The sequence below is a fragment of the Hyla sarda genome, chromosome 4 (assembly GCF_029499605.1).
Source record: "Hyla sarda isolate aHylSar1 chromosome 4, aHylSar1.hap1, whole genome shotgun sequence".
NCBI lineage: Eukaryota > Metazoa > Chordata > Amphibia > Anura > Hylidae > Hyla > Hyla sarda.
In genome coordinates, this window is record NC_079192.1 from 292348968 (window position 1) to 292370171 (window position 21204).

The 21204-nt window shown below is 42.2% G+C and overlaps 1 protein-coding gene across 5 annotated transcripts in view; it reads left to right on the forward strand.

The window, feature by feature from the left end:
* APPL2 (adaptor protein, phosphotyrosine interacting with PH domain and leucine zipper 2) overlaps positions 1-21204 on the forward strand; it is a 59208-nt gene that overhangs the window by 16696 nt on the left and 21308 nt on the right. For 3 of the 5 annotated variants that reach the window (XM_056574493.1, XM_056574496.1, XM_056574494.1), the window contains exons 4-10: positions 3421-3492; positions 12242-12329; positions 14505-14546; positions 14666-14724; positions 17139-17285; positions 17400-17482; positions 17764-17922. In XM_056574493.1, coding sequence (XP_056430468.1) covers positions 3421-3492; positions 12242-12329; positions 14505-14546; positions 14666-14724; positions 17139-17285; positions 17400-17482; positions 17764-17922 — 650 coding nt within the window. Of the gene's footprint in view, positions 1-3420; positions 3493-7482; positions 7611-12241; positions 12330-14504; positions 14547-14665; positions 14725-17138; positions 17286-17399; positions 17483-17763; positions 17923-21204 lie in introns of those variants that run through there. The other 2 variants (XM_056574497.1, XM_056574495.1) reach the window with 2 other exon arrangements.

Below are 21204 nucleotides of genomic sequence, written 5' to 3' on the forward strand. Positions count from 1 at the left end.
GCGTTTTCTGCAAGTTCGTTGGGCCTTTGCAGAAACAGCGGCTATCACTGTTCCCCTTTCACAGAAGGCGTGCCGTTGGTCTGCTACCAGCATCGTTCTGGCACACCGGTAGCTGCTCTCTGTTTCACTACCTCCGGCCACCTGTTCTACGTCTGCTGTTTTGCGTAGCTGCTTCCTTGTTCCCCACAGCCATTGTGAGGTACCAGTCTCTGGGTCCCTACATATGCTGTGGACACTCTGCTCGTATGGAACCCACCTTCCCCCTTTTCAGGGGGTGTACATGAGGCCTTCATTGGGTCGCATTCCACACTTCTGCTGCGGCTGGCTGCCTCTATTTAACAATGGGGTATTATAGAGTGACACGGTGTGTTCAACAGCTTCTGTTCTAAGGTTTCATCCCATTGGGGATGTACCTCTTGCACCTTACTTGTGTCAGCACCAGCAGGGTTAACAGGTGCTGACAAGGTGTTGTTGCAAGGTTGCCGGGTTACGCCCTGCTGTCTGAGTGGCTAGCTACTGATTGACCACATGTGCATCTCCCTATATTACCAGGCATCAGACACTGGGAAGATGCCTGTGAAAGCGGTCATTACCTGAGTAGCTAGCGTTCCCTTATTTCCTTGTAACTTGACTTCTGGCTTCATATCTGACTTCTCTTTGGTTATAGCGATTCGGCACCTCTTCCCACTCCTGGCTTGACTCTGTTTGACTGACATCGACTTTATGTGTGTATGTTTAGTTTGTCTTTGTTAGTTGCTTGTTTCCCTGTTGCTCCTGACAACAGACAGGATTGTAATTTATTGTGTTGACATTTGACTCCCCTCATTTATTTAGGAAGGGATTGTCAACCAGTTGCCGGCCTATCATTTAGGATAAGCGGACAAGTAGGCAGGGACAGGGGCGCGGGTAAGCTTAGCGAGCACTCCTTCCCTGCCCATACGTGACAACTTGCACCTTACTTGCATTCGTATTAACTGGGTGGGTGGGGGGGGTGCAGCCATCAGGGGGCTCGACATGGACAGTGCCGGAGTCACCCATGACATCATTCTACAGTTTACAGAAAACGGAATGAGGACTACAAAGAAAAGAACACAGTACCTACAGTGAAATATGTTGGAGGTCCAACAATGTTTTGGCCTTGTTTTGCTGCCTCTGACACTGGGTGCCTTGAATGTGTGCAAAGCATCATGATATTTGAACATTACTAACAGATTTTGGGTCGAACTGTACAGCCCAGTGTCTGAAAGCTGGGTCTGCGTCCAAGATCTTGGGTCTTCCAGTAGGACAATGACCCCAAACATATGTCAAAAAGCACCCAGAAATGGATGGCAACAAAGCGCTGGAGAGTTCTGAAGTGGCCAGCAATGAGTCCAGATCTAAATCCCATTGAACACCTGTGGAGAGATCTTAAAATTGCTGTTGTGAAAAGGCGCCCTTCCAATAAGAGAGACCTGGAGCAGTTTGCAAAGGAAGAGTGGTCCAACATTCTGGCTGAGAGGTGTAAGAAGCTTATTGATGGTTATAGGAAGCCACTGATTTCAGTTTTTTTTTTTCCAAAGGGTGTGCAACCAAATAAGTTAAGGGTGGCAATAATTTTGTCCAGCCTATTTTGGTGTGACATTATGTCCAATTTGCTATTTTTCCTCTCTATTCCCTTTGTGTGTAATGGAACTACACCAAAACAAAAAAACACGTGTATAGCAAAACACGTGTATAGAAAAAATACTTCATTTTCTAAAAAAATGTATTGGGTGCCAACATTTACGGCCATGACTGTAAGTCTTGTGTGATTCGGCCATAGCCGGTCTGGCCACCATCTGTTGTATGGTTCCTGCCTTTGCTCTCCTCTTTCCTGGTGGGGACTCCCTGGGTGGGTGTGTCCATCCTTCCATTTAACGATGTCAGTTGCGCGGCACTGACGCAGCAGTCTTCTGGGGTGACCTTCATGTGCCCTGACCCTGGGAGTCTCAGCTGGGTTCCCTCTGTCTCCCTCTCTATTCCTGTCCTGATGGGCTGTTGTTTTGGAGTCTTCTGATCTGTTTGGTTCGCTGGGTCCAAGGTTTGTTCTCCTTGTCCATCCCCTCTTCGCTCGTGTTTGCGAGTGCAGGGAGTTTTTTTTTTTATTATTTTTTGTGTTGGTACCCCTCCTAGGTGGCAGTGGCGTGCCTTGATCTCTGGGACGGTTTTCCCTTTTCATGGGGCCTTCGTAATGTGGTGGTCTCGGGCATGTGTGACACTCCTGTCCAGTTTAACTCCGCGATCCCCTTTGTGGGGCGGTCTCTCTCAGCCACATTAAGTGTTTTCCTGACATGGCAGTACGTCTCCTGGAGCTTTCCGCTGAAGATGGGAGTGCTCACACTTTACAGGTGTGTGGCTTTCAGGAGACCTGAGAGCCTCCAGTTCCCATGTCCGGTCCCTCCGGTATTCCGAAATGCTCTTCTCAGGACGTTCAGGTCCTTGTCTTGCCGCTTTACTTCCTTCTCCTTCGGGATCCATGTACTCCAGATCAGCCGGGTTTCGGGCCCTTCCTCCACAGTTCTCGCAGTAACACTGAGACAGTGATCGGGTCATCGGTTAGATGCATCCTGTCTCTTGAGACGGTTTCGTCTCTCTTTCTTTTTTTCTATTCCAGAGGTTTCTGGTCTCCATTTCCCGTGCTCGCTTTCTTCCTGGCGTGTGTTGATCTCCCTGGCGTTTTCTTGCGATATTCTCTTCAATTGGCTGGATGGGTTCTCTTGTTGCCCCCCTTTTTCTCTGAGTTTATCAGTCGGGCTAGTCCTCTTTCTGGTTCCGTAGTTTGGATCGACTTCCGGTCTCTTCCTTTTGGCTTCCTGGCCCTTCTCCATGGGTGGTGGAGCTTCCAGATGCTCAGTTTTCGGGCCCCAGTTATCTCTCGTCTGAGGGTCTCGCCAGCAAACCTTGCAGGTGGATGGGGTTCAGTCTCTGGACTGTGTTCCCTTCTCTGGTGTGTATTTCCCACCCCAGGGACTGCTTTGGTATGTCCCATCAGTGTCTGTGTCCCCCAATGACTGAGAAAAGGAGATTTTTTTTGTACTCACCGTAAAATCTCTTTCTCGTAGATTTTATTGGGGGAAACCGCACCCACCCATTTTTTCATTTTTGGTCTGGATAATCTTTCCGGTTCATGGATTTTTATCCGGGACTCCTTTCTTTTTGGCTTCTCCTACTGCTTTGTGACAAAACTGATTTCCTCCCTTCCAGTGGGCAGGTATATCCTGCCAGGGAGGAGCCAAATTTTTTGACTAGTGGCAAGAGCATATACCCCATCAGTGTCTGTGTCCCCCAATGAAAGTTACGAGAAAGAGATTTTACCGTGAGTACAAAAAAATCTTATTTTTCTGTCTGTTTGGTCTTGTTATATCACTCCTCTAATGTTTGTTATTTGCTTTTTATTTCCAGAATTTTGCCCTGGGGAAAGGCGATGAAGAAGTTATATCAACTCTACAATATTTTGCAAATGTAACAAATGAGGTTAGTGTTTTTGCATTCTTTCTGCTGGTTGGCAAAATGAGATTATTTAAACGGTCACTGTCATAAAATTTTACTTTTTATATTATGTTCCTAATAGGATAATAAGTAATTGCCTAATGTATTTGCAGCTATAAATAGGTTTATTTCCCTATGTCATTTGTCTGTAAAGTTTTGGACATTAGGGTTCTCACTTGCGGTCCTGGCCGCATTCGGCATCTAAGCGAAAGAATTGTTTGGTCTCATGCTGGACTGGCATGAGACCAAACTCAGGAAACTGACAGCCCTCGCTCTTTGCCTGTGAATCAGACAAGTGGAAGCGAGGGCACAGCACACCTCATTAGCATGCCCCAGCCTCCTGTCATTGCCTACTGTAGGGTATCCTCGGCCATCAGCGCCATAGGCTGGCTTATCTATGTTTGCTTCTGAGACTGAGCACAGCATAGATAAGAGAGAGGGCAGAAGTGAACCCCGCCAGGTTTCAGGTGACATCATGACTGATGGGGAACAGCCCTTCCTTCCTAACGGAGTTCATACAGTGAGCAGGATTACTGGCAACATATAAGGTATTAATGAAAGTTTTTTTTTTTTTTTTTGCAAATTAAGAGCAGGATGCTTCTTAGCATCAGACAGGTATAGTAGTAAATCAGGGATAGATTACTTAGTGACAGGTACTCTTAATTTTGTGGTTCAAAATATTTTTGTTAAACCTTTTTGAACCAATATATAGAACCAATAAAACAATTCCAACAATAAACCGAGTCAGTTTTGTACAGTGTAGAAAAACAATTAAAGCTTTAGGTATATAATCATGAAAATACATGGCCTATGATGGTACAGTATTACAGTAGATACCCTGGCCTGAACTTTATTTAAAATTTAAAGTGGTATTCCACCCTAGAAATTAATTCCAAAGTAATTCAGGGTTATATAGAAATTAAACAGTCACCTGTCCCAATCCCCCCTGCAGTTGCTGTTCTGACATCTTCCAGTCCCCGCTGCTACCTGGTTCCTGTTACATGTCGAATGTCCGCTCAGCCAGTCACTGATCACTGCTTAAAAGGTTTGCAATGGCGAGGAAAAGGATTGCAGACAGATCCTTGTGCACTGCCTTGAATGTGACACCAACCAATCTTCTGTCCTGCATCTTTGCGAGCCGAAGGTCTGCTGTTAGCAGAGAAATTGGCCTGTAAGATTCCATCAATTGCGTGTGTTTCTCCAGCTTTGGGAGAAATAATATTTTGAAGTTGTAAGATGATTCTATATATGATTTAAAAGTAGAACCAATTTTAAACTGTAGACTGCAATCCTAGTCCCCTAAGGTCTGTAAGCACCTCCACAGGCAGAGCTGCAGTGGTTACATAGAGATAGTGGGATAGCAGTTGTTGGGCTATTGATAGGGTTTTATGTAACGTTGTTGATCATTTACAGGACAACTTGTATGCTGAGAAGTGTTATTCAGTACTAGTAAATGTCAAAATGCTTTTTGCACCTCAGCTGGAGATGAAAAACTCAAAAGCGGCTTGGTACAGCTTCAAGTTAGAGGTTTCTGATTTAAAGGAAATCTATGAGAAATAAAATGTGAAATAATTGAACAGTTTTAGTTCTTTTGTCTGTATAACAGCTAGGAGTAAATCTTTTTTTTTTGTTACATAAGGTCAGCATAGTTATCCACAGATGACCCATATGTAATATAATATGTTCTGAACAGTAATGTTGTTGGTTTCCTAACTAAAGACTATGGGGGATAAATTTATTTTGCTTATATTTGACGGAAGTATTGTTGCATGTGCGCTTAACCCCTTAAGGACTGAGCCCTTTTTCACCTTAAGGACTGAGCCCTTTTTCGCAATTCTGACCACCATCACTTTAAGCGTAAATAACTCTAAAACGCTTTTACCGATTATTCTGATTCTGAGGTTGTTTTTTCGTGACATTCTACTTTATTTTGGTGGTAAATTTTCGGCGTTACTTGCATCCTTTCTTGGTGAGAAATCCCCAAATTTCATGAAAATTTTTAATTTTTCTAACTTTGAAGCTCTCTGCTTGTAAGGAAAAGGGATATTCCAAATAAATTTTATTTTTATTCACATATACAATATGTCCACTTTATGTTGGCATCATAAAATGGACATATTTTTACTTTTTGAAAAAGTTTTGAGGGCTTCAAAGTAGAGCAGCAACTTTCAAAAATTTCATGAAAAATGCAAAATCTGAAGGGACAGATGTTACAGAACTACAACTCCCAGCATGCCTGGGTGGTCTAGGCATACTGAGAGTTGTAGTTTGGCAATATCTGGAGGGCTACCGTTTGGGCACAACTGTAACAGTGGTCACCAAACTGTGACCCTCCAGATGTTGCAAAACTACAACTCCCAGCATGCCCAGACAGCCTTTGGATGTCTGGGCATGCTGGGAGTTGCAGTCCGGCCTTCATAGTGGTTGCCACAGTAAAGATCACTTTACTTTCACTTTCATTTCTCCCCCCCCCCACCGTCGATTCCCTACCTGAGCCGTGATCTCCGCTGGATGTCTGCGATGATCGCCGGGCCCCACGCATCTTCTCCTCAGGCACAGGCCTCCATCTCCCCCCCCCCGCCGTTCTGCCCGACATCCAGGGGTGGGCAGAACAGGGGGTTTCCATGGCAACCCCCTGTCCTGCGCTGCCATTGGTCAGAACTCAGTTGTATGAGATTCTCGTTTCAGCGGGGTCATATGGGCGATCAATCAACCCCACAGCACTGCCTTCCCAGTCTCCCAGAATAGTTTCGGGTCTGATCTATGAGCATAATTTTGGACTGAAAATTCCAGCCACCAAGCCTTAAAGGAGTACTCCGGTGGTCAACGTGTTTTTCCGTTTTTGACTTACCTTATTTGTTTTGTTTCATTTCTATTCTTGTTGTTTAGCCTACTCTATTTCCATTCTTTGTTTTCTTTTTATCCCCCACTTTGTTTTCCTATCTTTGCTTCTATTTCCTGTTTCTTGCTGTGCTGAAAACTACAAATCCCAGCATGCCACATGCCTTGCTGGTTTGGGGCGGCTCCTTTTTTGTTTGTTTGTTTGTTTGTTCCGCCCTTTACCCATCCTACTGTTTTCCAGGGTCAGCCCCCTTATATACAGCACACTAATATAATCAGCCTTGGTTGGGATACACTGTCATACACACGCACAAAAGGGACTACAACTCCCAGCATGCGTCATTCAGGAGTCTTCAGTCTGTGTAATAACACCAGCATGCTGCCTCTTAGTGTCCTGGGGGTTGTAGTTCACCACACCTCTATAGGGCATACGCCAACCAGGGTGCATCCAGGTGTTGCAAAACTACAACTCCCTGCATGCCCTGGCAGGAGTTGTAGTTTTGCAACAGCTGGAGGCACACTGGTTGTGAAACACTGGTGTAACATGATGTGTATGCTGAATAGGCTAGAACAGTGTTTCCCAACCAGTGTGCCTCCAGCTGTTGCAAATCTACAACTCCCAGCATGCCCAAAGTCTGTCAGGGCATGCTGGGAGTTGTAGTTTTGCAACAGCTGGAGGCACACTGTTTTTTAAACACTAGCATACACACACACACACAACAGGGACTACAACTCCCAGCATGTGTCATTCAGGAGTCCCCCCCCTGCCCCTTCACATATAGGGGAGATTGATCAAAACCTGTGCAGAGGAAAACTTGCCCAGTTGCCCATAGCAACCAATCAGCTTGCTGCTTTCATTTTTATGAAGGCCTGTGAAAAATGAAAGAAGCAATCTGATTGGTTGCTATGGGCAACTGGGCAAGTTTTCCTCTGCACGGGTTTTGATAAATCTCCTCCATAGAGATTTATTCCCCTGCAGTCCATACATCCCCAGCCCGTGCACCTTCTCATCCTCCCCTTCAGATAACCCTTATCTTCTCTGTGAGGTCCTTCTCCTGTACAGACCTGCGTCATTAGAATACAGAGCAGGGGGGAGGGGAGGAGCTATGTACTCAGCTGGATGAGATGAGGGGCGTGGCTTATTCCTCTCATGCAGACAGAGAAAAAAAAAGCTGTGACATCTTGTCCACAACAGACTCAGAACTGTGGACAAGAGTAAAAGAAAACCCTCTGAACTACAGAACTTCCTGCCCAACAAACAGGTAAGAAAAACACACACATGCCGCCAAAACATATAACACATGTATATTGCAACAAAAAAAAAGCTTACAAAGAAGATGCCATATAGTCAAAAAAAATGTATCACTGGAGTACCCCTTTAAGCTGATCTACTAAGGATTCATCTCTTGTCAGTAAAGAAGGGAACCTCCATAAAATGTCAGTGCCCTTGGGGAAAGAGGGTTGAAGCGACAAGTCACCAGAGTATGGTCCGAGAGTGCCAGATCACCAACGTCCATGGACTGCACCCGATGACTAATCTATTCTAGACCAGGAGTGGTGGGCATGGGAGAAATGGGTAAACTCACGGTCATCAGGATGACTCGGGCGCCATGCATCTTGTATGTTTGGTTAGTCGAGAAACGAGGGGAGTACATAGTCCCTAGGTCTAACTGGTGTCAAGAGAGGGAGTGGGCTTTTACGGTCAACCAGAGGGTCTAATACTGATTAGTCGATTAGTCGCCCCCCCAATACCTTACCGGAGGTGGTATCAGTCTGTACTCTGTCCGCTAAGTCCCTGAAAAACAAAGTGTTGTCACCATTAGGAGCATATATGTTAGAAATACTGAGGAGTTCTAAGAGAAGATGGGACAGTCTGACATCAGTATCTGTGGAATGGGACACTAAACTTAATTGGAATGATTTGTGAAGAAGTGTGAGCGTCCCAGGCTCAAAAACAAAAATAGAAAGTACACCCTACATTGCAAACCACAACAGGGATGGGGAACAACTGAGAGGAGGGTATACAGTGCATGGTAGATCATAAAAAACAACATCAACAACATAAGGCACTAGAATAGGACATATGACCTGAGAAGAGTCAGCTGTCAGTTACGAACACCATAGAAGTCCTGCTGAAAGGCTCGTTACAAGTCCCGGAGGTGTTCAGTCTGGACAGGAGTGGCGGTCATTGCCATAGCCACGATGTAGAGAGCGAAGACGCTAGCGACAATCTCGTGGATCTGGAGAGTGAGCTGTGTTCTGAGTAGCGGATCTGGAGCAGTGTAGCTCCCTAGGGGAGTGGGATTTGTGACCAGCCCATCAGGAAGAACGTTGAGAAGAGGTGCCCAGGAGATGATCCAGAGATGACGTTGCTTCCTCAGGAGATTTGCAGATTGATATGTTGCCATCAGTCTGTCTGCGGCTGTGAAGCAGGCACGCTGCTGCGCTAAAGATACCGCTCCATCCCTACAGGTTAGCGGAGGCATGGAGGAGCTGACGGGACGTCCGCTGGACAATGTGGGGCCGGTAAGCAGCAGATACTAGCTGGGGAGAGCAGGAGCCCGTCTGAGCTGCATCCTACATCTGCCGCAACATAACCGGAAGCCCTTTTTTCACATCTTTAGCAATCAAATTTTTTTATGAAGTATATTAGGAAAATGCTTAGTTTTAAGGAAATATTAAATGGGAATACTGTTTCTAACGACAGTAACGCTTTAAATTCCTATTTTATGGCCATATTTTTTTAATGTAATTTTAAGATGTGTGAACTGTGAATGCAATTTGTTTTTCATGGCAATTTGCTACCAGGAATTTCTTTCCAGGCAAATCAAATCCTTCATAACTGCACTTCTCATTCTGTAATCAGCATTGGCAAAAAAAAAATAGGTCTGTAGGTTTCACTCATGGTTTTGGCTTTGAAATACAAGTGCAAAGATTATTGCTTTGTGAAAGTGGCTTAATAGGGTTGTTAGGTGAATTATTTTTACTATTAAATGTGGCTGAGCTGGAGTAAAAACAATTAAATATGTGTACTCCTGATCCCCCACCTCTGCTATTCCAGTGGTGTCCATTCTGCTAAGTAGCACTTCCTCACTTCCCAGGGCTATAGATCTTATGAACACATTTGGAGAATATTCAGGGTAAAAGATCAACTGGACTAAATCTGTTCTAATGCTCCTCTCAGTGATGGCCTTGACATTCACGACCTTGCAGTGGTAGACAGATTTAAATATTTAGGGATTATTACCTGTGAACCCAGGGAAGTGTATCATTTTTCTACATTGCCCCTCTGGTTCCTATACTCACTGACAAATGTCACTCTTTGAGCACCCTTACTTTGTGTTGGATCTATTGTGTGCACTCATGACTCGCCCAGTTGGTCACATACCTAAATATTGGCTGTTTAGGGTTCAAGACGAGGAATAATGTAGAAATCATAAGATCATTTTCTTTTGAGACCCTTTTTTTGCATTGTAAGGAATGGTTGAGTGTCCCCCAAGGGTGACAGAGTGGAAAAGGTTAATTAACACTGCTGTTTCATATGAATATGTGGTTTATATCATAAGGTATGGGGCAGGTTGTATATTTCACCTCTCACAGGTTACACTGCCCCCTCCCTGCATACTTCTTTGTCTCAGCTTCAGGCTTCGATTTGATGATTTAGGAGACTAACCTGTTTGTTTAAAGGGTAGCTCCCACCATTCTATTTTTTTTCTGTCCCTGCCTATTGCCAATCTATCCCTAACCCCCTCCCTGTTTTTTATTTTTATTTTTACTATATTAAAAATGCCTTTTGTCTGCCTGGCAGTGTGCTCACTACCAGGCAGACTTCCCCAGCAGGCACAATGTCACTGATGCCTGCTGGGGGGGACTTCCGCCCTTAGTTCATCTACACAGGGTGCCTCCAGCTGTTTCATCACTACAACTCCCAGCTTGCCCTGACATCTATTGGTTGTCAGGACATGCTGGGAGTTGTAGCATTGAAACAGCTGGAGGCACCCTGTGTAGATAAACTATTAGTTAGTTACATGCGGCGCTAGCCCGTCCCCTCCGTCTCCCTCCCCCTCGCATACCCCGTTTCCTCATTACACTTACTGCAGAGTCCGGCAGCGGGCGTGCAGGGACAGCGGCGGTGGCGATGTGCGGGAGGAGTGGCCTCCCAGCCAGTGGCCGGGGAGCCAATGCGCTCGCTCCCTGCCTGTCTGATTGACAGCCGCATCAGTCCTTTTTCAGGCGTGACGACACGCCAGGCTGCAGCCGGCCACTAGGAGGGAGACCCCTAGTGGCTGGTTTTCAAATGTAAATTAAACAATTTTAATTTAAAAAAAAATAATAAAAGTATATTAGAGATAAGTTGTAGTACATAAGTACTACAACATATCAAAAAATAAAGTTGGTGACAGTGCCCATTTAAACACTTCTTTCCCTGCCCTTCTCTTCTCTTTAGTCCTTCTATTCCCCTGCTATATTCAGTTTAGCTGCTTCATGTAATGAGACATGTAAGCATTTTTTGTAGTTTGCATCTGTTTATTCTGCTTTATCTTGGGAATTTTACATACTTTTCTTTACAATTCCTTGGTAAATGGTCTAATTCATATACCACTGTTATATAATGTCAGTGATCCTCTGTTTCTCTATGTACCTCTGTTATTTTTAATAAAGCGAGTTTAAAAGGAAAATAGCATTTCCTGGACAAAATTTCCTGGACAAAAGTTGTTGTCCAGGAAATTCTTTTAAGTCTTTTTCTAGCTCAGAAGTGGTCCACAGGTCATAGTTCTACATAAAACAGGCGATAGAGGAGTCTCTGAGCTGGGCATTCTTGATCAATATCACGGATTAGTAAATTATATGTCTGTAGAGATTATTTTGCAGTCACATTCACATTAAGTGCCACCTGATCAATTATTTCATGCTAACTACACTGAAAACTGTACTGGATGTGACAATTGTTGTTAAAGCTGAGCTGTCAGCAGTTAAACGGGTGTAAATAAGCCTATGCCTAGATAGAGCATATCTTTTTATTTCTATAGTACTTTCCAGTATCGACATATAAGCCTTTTTATTATTATGCAAATGGTATTCAAAAGCCCAGGAGCGTTCCCCTAGCACAGCAAGAGACGATCGAAGTCCAGCCCATGTCCTCTTTATCTAGTGTCTGTCAGTTAAAGGGGGCTGCAGGGGTCGTGACGTCACAGCAATGCCCCCTCAATGCAAGTCTATGGGAGGGGGTAGGGCAGCCGCCAAGTTCCCGCCCATAGACTTGCATTGAGGGGGCATGGCCATGACGTCACGACCCCTGCAGCCCGCACCCAGCGTTTGGAACAAAATGTTCCAAACACTGGGGCAGTGAAGTACCCCTTTAAACAGAGTAAGTGGAGGCAAGTGGGCCCTGGGGCATTGATATAGAAGACCTAGGCTGCACTTACTTAGGCTCTTGTTTGGGAATGTCCCCATGTCTTTAAAATTTGTTTTGCATATTAATAAAAAGGTTTATATCTCACCAATGGAGAGGACTGTTCAAATAAATTAAAAAAGGATGCCCACAAAGATCATGACTTGCCCTATCTTCTATACACCCCTGTTTTTAACTATTAATGTAGTTTTATAAGGAAACTGATAAGACCATGCATAGTGTTCAGAAATTCATAATGGATGAGACATTTGTTGAGTGCAAAAAATAAGCATTTTTAAGTGTCATTTAGATTACCGTATGTTTATCTAGATAAAAAAGCCAATAAAACTCTATGAAAGCAGTATAGAATTCTGCCCTCTACCTATACTTTATGGTATTTCATTGGATTGACAATAGATAGTACAGATCTTTCAGACATGTACTTACAACAAAGGCCAGCTGCTGTTAGATGGCAGTAAATATTTTTCTTGTTTTTTCCAGCTTAATGCGCTTCATACAGAACTAGCAAAGCAGCTGGCAGACAGCATGGTGTTGCCCTTGATACAGTTTCGTGAAAAGGATCTTACAGGTAAATGATCATTATTCCTGGTTTTAGCTTTTACCAAGTACAAAATAGTGTCGCTAAATAATAACGCTAAAAAAAATCTAGATAAATTTGATTCGCCTTTTTTTATGTTACACTGAAGATTTTTTCCCCTCAATATATATATATATAATATATATATATATATTTTTTTTTTAAGTACATTACTTGCTCATGGTCAAATTACCCTTTTTTGTTTATTTACAGTTGTGGCCAACATGATTGACACCCCTGAATATTATAGGAGATGTCCGGTGCTCACTTTTCTTATTTTATCTGTTCTGGGCTGAAAAATAAAAGAAAACAAATTTTCTCTTGCCTGCCTACTCTCCCCCGGTGCTCCGGTACAGCTGTTCGGTCCTCGGGCTGTATTCTTCTTACTTCCTGTTAGCCCGGCACATCACACGGAGCTTCAACCTATCACCGGCCGCAGCGATGTCCCGCCTCGGCCAGTGATAGGCTGAAGCTCCGTGTGATGTGCCGGGCTTACAGGAAGTAAGAAGAATACAGCCCGGGGACCGAACACCTGTACTGAAGCACCGGGGGAGCCTAGGCAGGCAAGAGAAAGCTTATTTTCTCTTTTTTTTTTGCAGCCCAGAACTGATACAATAAGAAAAGTGAGCACCGGACATGTCCTTTAAGTATACCGTGTACAATATCTCTTGAATTTCAGTGTTCAGTGAAACTGCTCTGCTTTATAGAAATTTATATGTTTGATATAATAAAAGCACTAAACACAACAATAAAAAAATTAAAACTTGGAAAGAAAACATTATACAAAACTGAAAACCATGTCAGGACAACAATTTGTGGCATCCATGTTAAAGGGGTATTCCAGGGAAAACCTTTTTTTTTTTTTTTTTTTTTAATATCAACTGGCTCCAGAAAGTTAAACAGATTAATACATTACTTTAGTTGAGTTGTTGTTTTCTTTCTGACAACAGTGCTCTCTGCTGACACCTCTGCTTGTCTCAAGAACTGTCTGAAGCATTAGAGGTTTGCTATGGGGATTTGTAAAGCAGAGGTGTCAGCAGAGCACAGTTGACAGCTGCTGATAACTTCTGGAAGGATTAAGATTTTTTAATAGAAGTAATTTACAAATCTGTTTAACTTTTTTTTTTTTTCCTGGACTACCCCTTTTAAGTTTAAAACATAGGACAAAATAAGACTAACCTATGATTTTTAGAAATTAGACATGTCCTCACCTTTTCTGTGCCCAAATGACTTTACTTAGTTTACTTATAGAGACTTAGTAAACGGATAAGATCTTAGATCATGCGGGTCCCGCAGCTGGGGACCCCCATGATCTCCTGGTCGGCAGCGGCGGCATCCAGAACATGGAAGCTTGCAGCTTCTGCGTTCGTGACGCCATGTCATGCCCCCTCCATTCATGTCTATGAGAGGGTGTGTGACAGCTTTGGATAGGGGATAAGATGTTTACAGCAGAGTACCCCTTTTAATGTATTGGTAAATTATGTTTTTCAGTAAACATCATTTTTCAGTAAACATACTATCATTTTTACTATATTCTATGATTACACAAGATTTTTTTGTAGGACTGATGTTTTAGTGATGTGAAAAGTGACACTTTTTATATTGCACTGTAGCCTATTTGTTATGATATTGATGAGGATTTTGGGTTATTGCTTGTTTCTGTTATATAGGATATTAAAAAAAAAATAACCAAAAAAAAAATGTTTTCAGATATTCACTGGGCTTCTGGCCCTACCCTCTAATAATTGACAGGTTCCCTCTGTGCATAGTAATAGGGAGAAACTTGCATGCCAATTCTTATAAATGACTCCATGTATTGTAATGAACTACCGACGGCTGAAAACAGTGTGTCTGCCGCTGTATTCTGCTGCAAGGGCATCATAACTTGTCAGAGGTTCCTTTTAAGCGAAGTCCTATATTAAATACAATTCTACACGTCCATGTGTTCTTTTGACTGTAAAGTTCTTAAAAAAAAAAAAGAGGAATTATGTCAGTGATAACATTACCGTTATTGGTGCCTGTTTTGCTTTTTATATAGATAGTACCTAAACTTTTGTAAAGGTTTATTATTTTAAGAACAATATATTTGATATCAGTTTGTAGTTTACCAAATCTGTTTTTTACTTAGATTTTTTATATTAATTTCTTTATTATTTTGTTTTACAGAAGTAAGCACATTAAAAGATCTTTTTCTTCTTGCTAGCAATGGTATGTTTGTTTTGAAGTACAGATATTCTTTCATGAAATGACTAATAGTTGTCCCATGACATTCACTTATGTGTTACTTAACTGTTTATTCATGGAATGTTGCACTTATTTCGTTTTAGAGCATGACCTGTCGATGGCAAAGTACAGCAGGCTGCCCAAAAAAAAAGAGAATGAAAAAGTAAGCAAGAAGATAAGTTTTTATAAGAGTGAAGTGTTATAGTAAAGTAAGAAACAAAATACATATTTAAGACTTAGGTTGTAATACATTAGTTTGAGTGGTTGGGGCCCGGTTTGGATGAAACGGGTTCCAGCGATTGCTTACTCTAGATTCCTAAATGGTTATTCTGATGTGACATCGTTCCCCATCACTTTGGCTAGATGTCCTTGATTAATTGATTGTTTCTTTGTTTTCTCATTGTCAAAGGTTTCCCCGACCTTGCTAGTTATATGTTCTCCCTGCGGACTCTATCTGGCCCTCACTTGTGGTCTAATAGCTTGCGTCATTGTACCGTGTATTGCACTGACTAGGTCTTACTAGCCTGTCTATTTAGTGCCATCCAGCACCTGACGGAGACTGTTTATGTTCCAGTACTGATTGCATGGAACCCTGATACCAGCTATCTGTATTCGATTGTCTGTTTCTACCGCCCTGGGGCGGATGTTTTATATGTTATTAATGTTTAATAAATCTTTTGAACAGAACAGAATAAAATACATATTTAACAGTGTATGAATATATATTAGCTTACGTGAAAATATCCTTAAGTGAAACTGACAGGCTGTTCACCTGCACTAAACTCAATATACTGGGTTATAGTGCAGGTGAACAGCTATGCACAATGGAGGCAGGGAGCCAGCTCATGGGCTCCCATTCCTTCTTTAATATTCCCTGTCCAACTCGCACCTGTACGGCTAAGTTTCCTCTTGGTTTTTTTCCTGGCAGTTTTTGGAATACTGCCACTGCAGTTTTTGAGCCAAAGCCAGAAGTGTATTCAAAAGGAATAGGACATATAAAGGAAGGACTTACACTTCTCCTCCCTTATGGATCTACTTCTGACTTTGGCTCAAAAACTGAGGTAGCAGTTTTCCAAAAACTGCCAGAAAAAAACCAAAGTGGAAACCTAGCCTAATAAAAGTGCAAATGTCTGCCGGGGTGAGTGCTTTGCCTCGCTACACCAGACAGCGGTGGCTGCGTGGGAATTATGACCTTTCCCACTAATTTTTTCATTCTTAATTGCCATAATAATCTTTAAAAGCTAATGACGCCATTTTAATGCATTGTTTTGTACTAATGGTACAAATTTTTTTTTTCTCCATTAGTCCCAATATAAAAAGTTCCCTTTTTTCCCTCTACAGAGCCTTGTTTTCTTGTATAGGGCAGGCTGCAGTGTAATGTTCAGTCACAATAACCTGTCTACTCTGTCTCCAGCCCTAATCTCTCTTTTTCTGAATGATATTCTAAGGCGATTTCATAGGTAAGCTCTGAATTGGGCATAAAGCAGCTTAGACTATTGTTCAGGAGAGGAGAAAGAAAGAGACAAAAACCTGTTCCTAACTTTAACATCCGCAAATAAAGTAGCTCTATGTTTAAATTGTGGTTTGTAAAGATTCACAACTCTTGCTCATATTTTGGATTAAAGACTAATCCTTTCAGAATTATTACAGATGTGTATGACCTTCCACTTTTCATAGAGAACTAGCTAATTACCCAGTATTGCCCGTTTTTTCCTACCTAATCCTTGTGGGGGAGGAAAAGCAAAATGGGAGGAAGATTTTGTCCTCATATCCTGTCCACATATTACCTCCTCATATCCCAACCTTATGACCTTATATTTTGTTCCGATATCTCCTATCCTGTCCTCAGATCTTGTCTTCATATTCCTTCCTGATATCCCATCCTCATATTTGGTTCTTATATTCTGACCTCCTATCCCATCTTCAGATTTTGTCCTCATATCCCATCCTCCTACCTCAACCTCATATCCCATCCTCCTACCTCAACCTCATACCTCAACCTCATACCCCATCCTCATACCCCATCCTCATACCCCATCCTCATACCCCATCCTCATACCCCATCCTCATACCCCATCCTCATACCCCATCCTCATACCCCATCCTCATACCCCATCCTCATATCTCATCCTCATTTCCCATCCTCAGGTGGGGCTGAGTTGTGATGAAGAGATTGTAGGCCGAAAATAGAAGGGTGCGTGGCTTTGTGGGAAAGGGCGTGACTTGCAAACTGGAGCAATGAACAAAAAGGGTAGAAAATAAAAGGGGTGTGGCTAGAATGGTGGATGTGGCTTTGCGGGATGTGGTGTGGCATGTGAAAGGAGTATGGCCTGCAAGCCAAACTGACGCACTCAGCAGGAGATGCAGAGCGGAGCTTTTGGAGTAATGTACTGGAAGTCCCATATACTTTTACAATAGTAAATCAGGGCCATTAATATATATATATATATATATATATATATATATATATATATATATATATATATATATATATATATATATATGTGTGTGTGGGAATGACCAGACCCCTTTATTATGCAACATTGTTGTAACTTTTAGCTAATTGATTTTATAAAGCTGAAAGCTGAGATCGCAAAAGAAGTTGCTGGAGCCAGAAGGAAGCAACACCTCTCATCCTTGCAGTACTACTGTGCCTTAAATGCTCTGCAGTACAGAAAGAGGACAGCAATGCTGGATCCCATTCTTGGGTACACACAAGGACAGGTGATGATTAATGTCTTATTTATTTAACACAATAATTTTATTACAGAGCATTAGAACATAATAAACTATTTTTATTCATTCATTTATGTATTTATTTATTTATTTCTGTTGCAGATTGCTTTTTTGAAAAAAGGATATAAAATGTTTTCCAAAAAAATGGATAATTTTCTAGAATCGGTGTCTAGCATGATTCAACGGTAAGCCTGTAAGAGACTTGTAGAATTGTAAAAATTAACTAGAAAGTTTATAAGCTGGTGTTTTATATATGTATGCAATGGCTTAATGTACCATATGCCCAACAGAACATAAAGTACTGATTAATTTAATACTTCCAAAATGGAGACAGCTGAGAATCAACTGTCTGGGAAACATTTTATTTGTCTTCTATTTCTTTTTATTTGTGTCCTCTATTTCCAGCTTTTTTATTTTATTGGAATATTGTACAATTTAAACTGAGGACTGCCATCTGTTCTTTTAGGGTACAAGGAGAGTTGGATACTGAAGCAGAGGCTATGAGGATTACGCAACAGGAACTACTCTCTGGAAGTGATGCCATATATACACCAGATTCTGATGTGTCATCCCCAGTTATCAACCGAAACCTCATCCAAAAGGCTGGCTATCTAAACATGAGAAGGTACAATAATTTCTCATAGGTCAACCTTTCATTCTGCTTTGATTGTAACCTTAAAACAAAGATTGCGGAGCATATGCTTAGTACCCTCCCGACTATTTTGAGTTTTTGTGTGAAATAGCCCGCCATGTCTAATAGTAGATTATACTTTCCATGTACTACCATTGCTTCTCTCAAGCTGTGGCCAGTCAGTCTGGTTCAGTCCAGGGGTCACATTCCCCTGCAATCAGACAGGGGAATGAAGCTAGTGGTTTAACCGTTTAAATGGGCACTCTCATTAAAAAAATTTTTGCTATTGCACTCCTTATATTAAATAAAAAGTCTTTCTAATGTACTATGTTAAAAAAAATTAATTTTTCTATGTTTTATTTGTTTTTAAAAAAAGCTGCCACTAGAACACATTCCCCCCCATCTCTTGCACAGACTTTTTGGACTCCTGCTGGCCTGGCAGAAGTCCAGAATCAGAAAATGCAGTCTGGAGTGCTAAGGGGTGTGAGCCAATCATAGCTCATCTCACACACTGAACTGCTTTGGGCTGTGTGTAGCAGAGTGAGGGAGGAAGTTCTCCCCTGTATGGCTTCAGATGATGTCACGCCTGCTGGGTAACGCCCCTTCCCAGTCTGTGAATCTGACTCAGACTGAGCACAAAATACAGAGCAATATCAAGGTAGAAAACTAAAAAAAGTATATAAATAAAGGCAGGGGGTGGTTTACCATGATGGGGGCAGTGAACTGGGAGGATTATAAATTTTAACATGATCATGAGAGGTACTCTTTAACCCCATAATGACCCAGCCTATTTTCACCTTAAGGACCCAGGCATTTTTTGCACATCTGACCACTGTCACTTTAAGCATTAATAACTTTTTTTTTTTTTTAGCTTTGAAGCTCTCTGCTTATAAGGAAAATGGACATACCAAATAAATTATATATTGATTCACATAAACAATAGGTCTGCTTTATGTTTGAAGCATAAAGTTGACATATTTTTACTTTTGGAAGACATCAGAGGGCTTCAAAGTTCAGCAGCAATTTTCCAATTTTTCACAAAATGTTCAGTTTTGAAGTGGATTTGAAGGGCCTTCATATTAAAAAATACCCCATAAATTACCCCATTATAAAAACTGCACCCCTCAAAGTATTCAAAATGACATTCAGAAAGTGTGTTAACCCTTTAGGTGTTTTACAGGAATAGCAGCAAAGTGAAGGAGAAAATTCAAAAGCTTCATTTTTTACACTCGCATTTTCTTGTAGACCCGGTTTTTGAATTTTTACAAGGGGTAAAAGGAGAGAAATCTCCCTAAAATTTGTAACCCAATTTCTCTCAAGTAAGGAAATACCTCATATGTGCATGTCAAGTGCTCTGTGGGTGCACTAGAGGGCTCAGAAGGGAACGAACGACAATGGGATTTTGGAGAGTGAGTTTTTCTGAAATGGTTTTTGGGGGGCATGTCACATTTAGGAAGCCCCTATGGTGCCAGAACAGCAAAAGAAAAAACCCACATGGCATACTATTTTGGAAACTATACCCCTCAAGGAACGTAACAATTGGTACAGTGAGCCTTAACACCCCACAGTTGTTTGTCGACTTTTTGTTAAATTTGGATGTGTAAATTAATTATTTTTTTTTTCACTCAAATGCAGTTTTTTCCCCAAATTTAACATTTTTATAAGAGGTAAAAGGAGAAAATGCCCCCCAAATTTTGTAACCCCGTTTCTTCTGAGTATGGAAATATCCATGTGTGGATGTAGAGGGCTCTGCAGGCAAACTACAATGCTCAGAAGAGAAGGAGCGAGAGAGAAGGAATTTGGCTGGAATTCAAGTCGGGGGCCATGTGTGTTTACAAAGCCCCTGTGATGCCAGAACAGTGGACACCCCTACATGTGACCCTATTTTGGAAACTACACCCTTCACAGAATGTAACTATCTGGGCAGTGAGCATTTAAACCCCACTGACGTTTGACATACTTTTGGAAAAGTGGGCTGTGCAAATGAAAAATTTAATTTCTCATTTTCATGGACCACTGTTCCAAAAATCTGTCAGACACCTGTGGGGCGTAAATGCTCACTGCACCCCTATTACATTCCGTGAGGGGTGTAGTTTCCAAAATGGGGTCACATGTGGGGGAGTCCACTGTTCTGGCACCATGGGACTTTGTAAAAGCACATGGTGCCCGACTTGAATTCCAGCCAAATTCTATCTCCAAAACACCAATGGTGCTCCTTCTCTTCTAGTATTGATTCAAACACATATTTGGACCTAGGTGTGCACATATAGGGTGGCTTCCCAATGTCTGTCTCGGGGCTCCATCACCTGAGCATATTCAACCGTATTAATCACAAAAAAGACATATAGCCGGGAATTGCACTTAAAAGTTCCTTTTTATCTCAATTTTCATTCAATACAAAAATGTAGTGAGAATTAGAACATATTCACACAGTGCATAGAAACTGTCCAGAGATCTATCATACGGTGTCTTCAGAACTATCCATCCGGAGCTTGCTGTCTGTAGGACGGTATGTTCCTGGCCGCATGACCGCTGATTCTGAAGACGAGCTGAAGACAAGCTCTGAGTTGAGAAAGGGAGGAGACTCCTGAAACGTTCTCCAGCTGCTTGCACCCAGCGATCTTGTCTTCACCCCCTCAGAATCAGCGGTCATGCGGCCAGGAACATACCATCCTACAGACATCAAGCTCCGGATGGATAGTTCTGAAGACACCGTATGATAGATCTCTGGACAGTTTCTATGCACTGGGTGAATATGTTCTAATTCTCACTACATTTTTGTATTGAATGAAAATTGAGATAAAAAGGAACTTTTAAGTGCTATTCCCGGCTATATGTATCCTTCTCTTCTGACATGGGGGGGTGGACTCAGGACCCCCCACGCCCCCCTCCAGGGGTTTGCACGGGGTGCCTGCTGAACAATTTCACCAGGCATTCCGGTCCCCGTCCGGTGTGCGGCGGGGACCGGAATTCCCCCAGGCATACAGGTACGTCCTGGGTCCTTAAGGGGTTAAGGATATGTTCACACGGTGGAATTTCTGTGCTTTTGCTCAGATTCCTTTCTGCCCAGTTTAGCCAAAACAAAAGTAGTACTCCAAGGTGTGGACGGGATTCACGGGCGCTCGACAACCAGGTAGTAGGATAAAATGTTTATTCACCCATAATGCAACACGTTGCATTATGGGTGAATAAACATTTTATCCTACTACCTGGTTGTCGAGCGCCCGTGTATCCCGTCCACACCTTGGAGTTCTACTGTTGTTTTGGGTATATTTG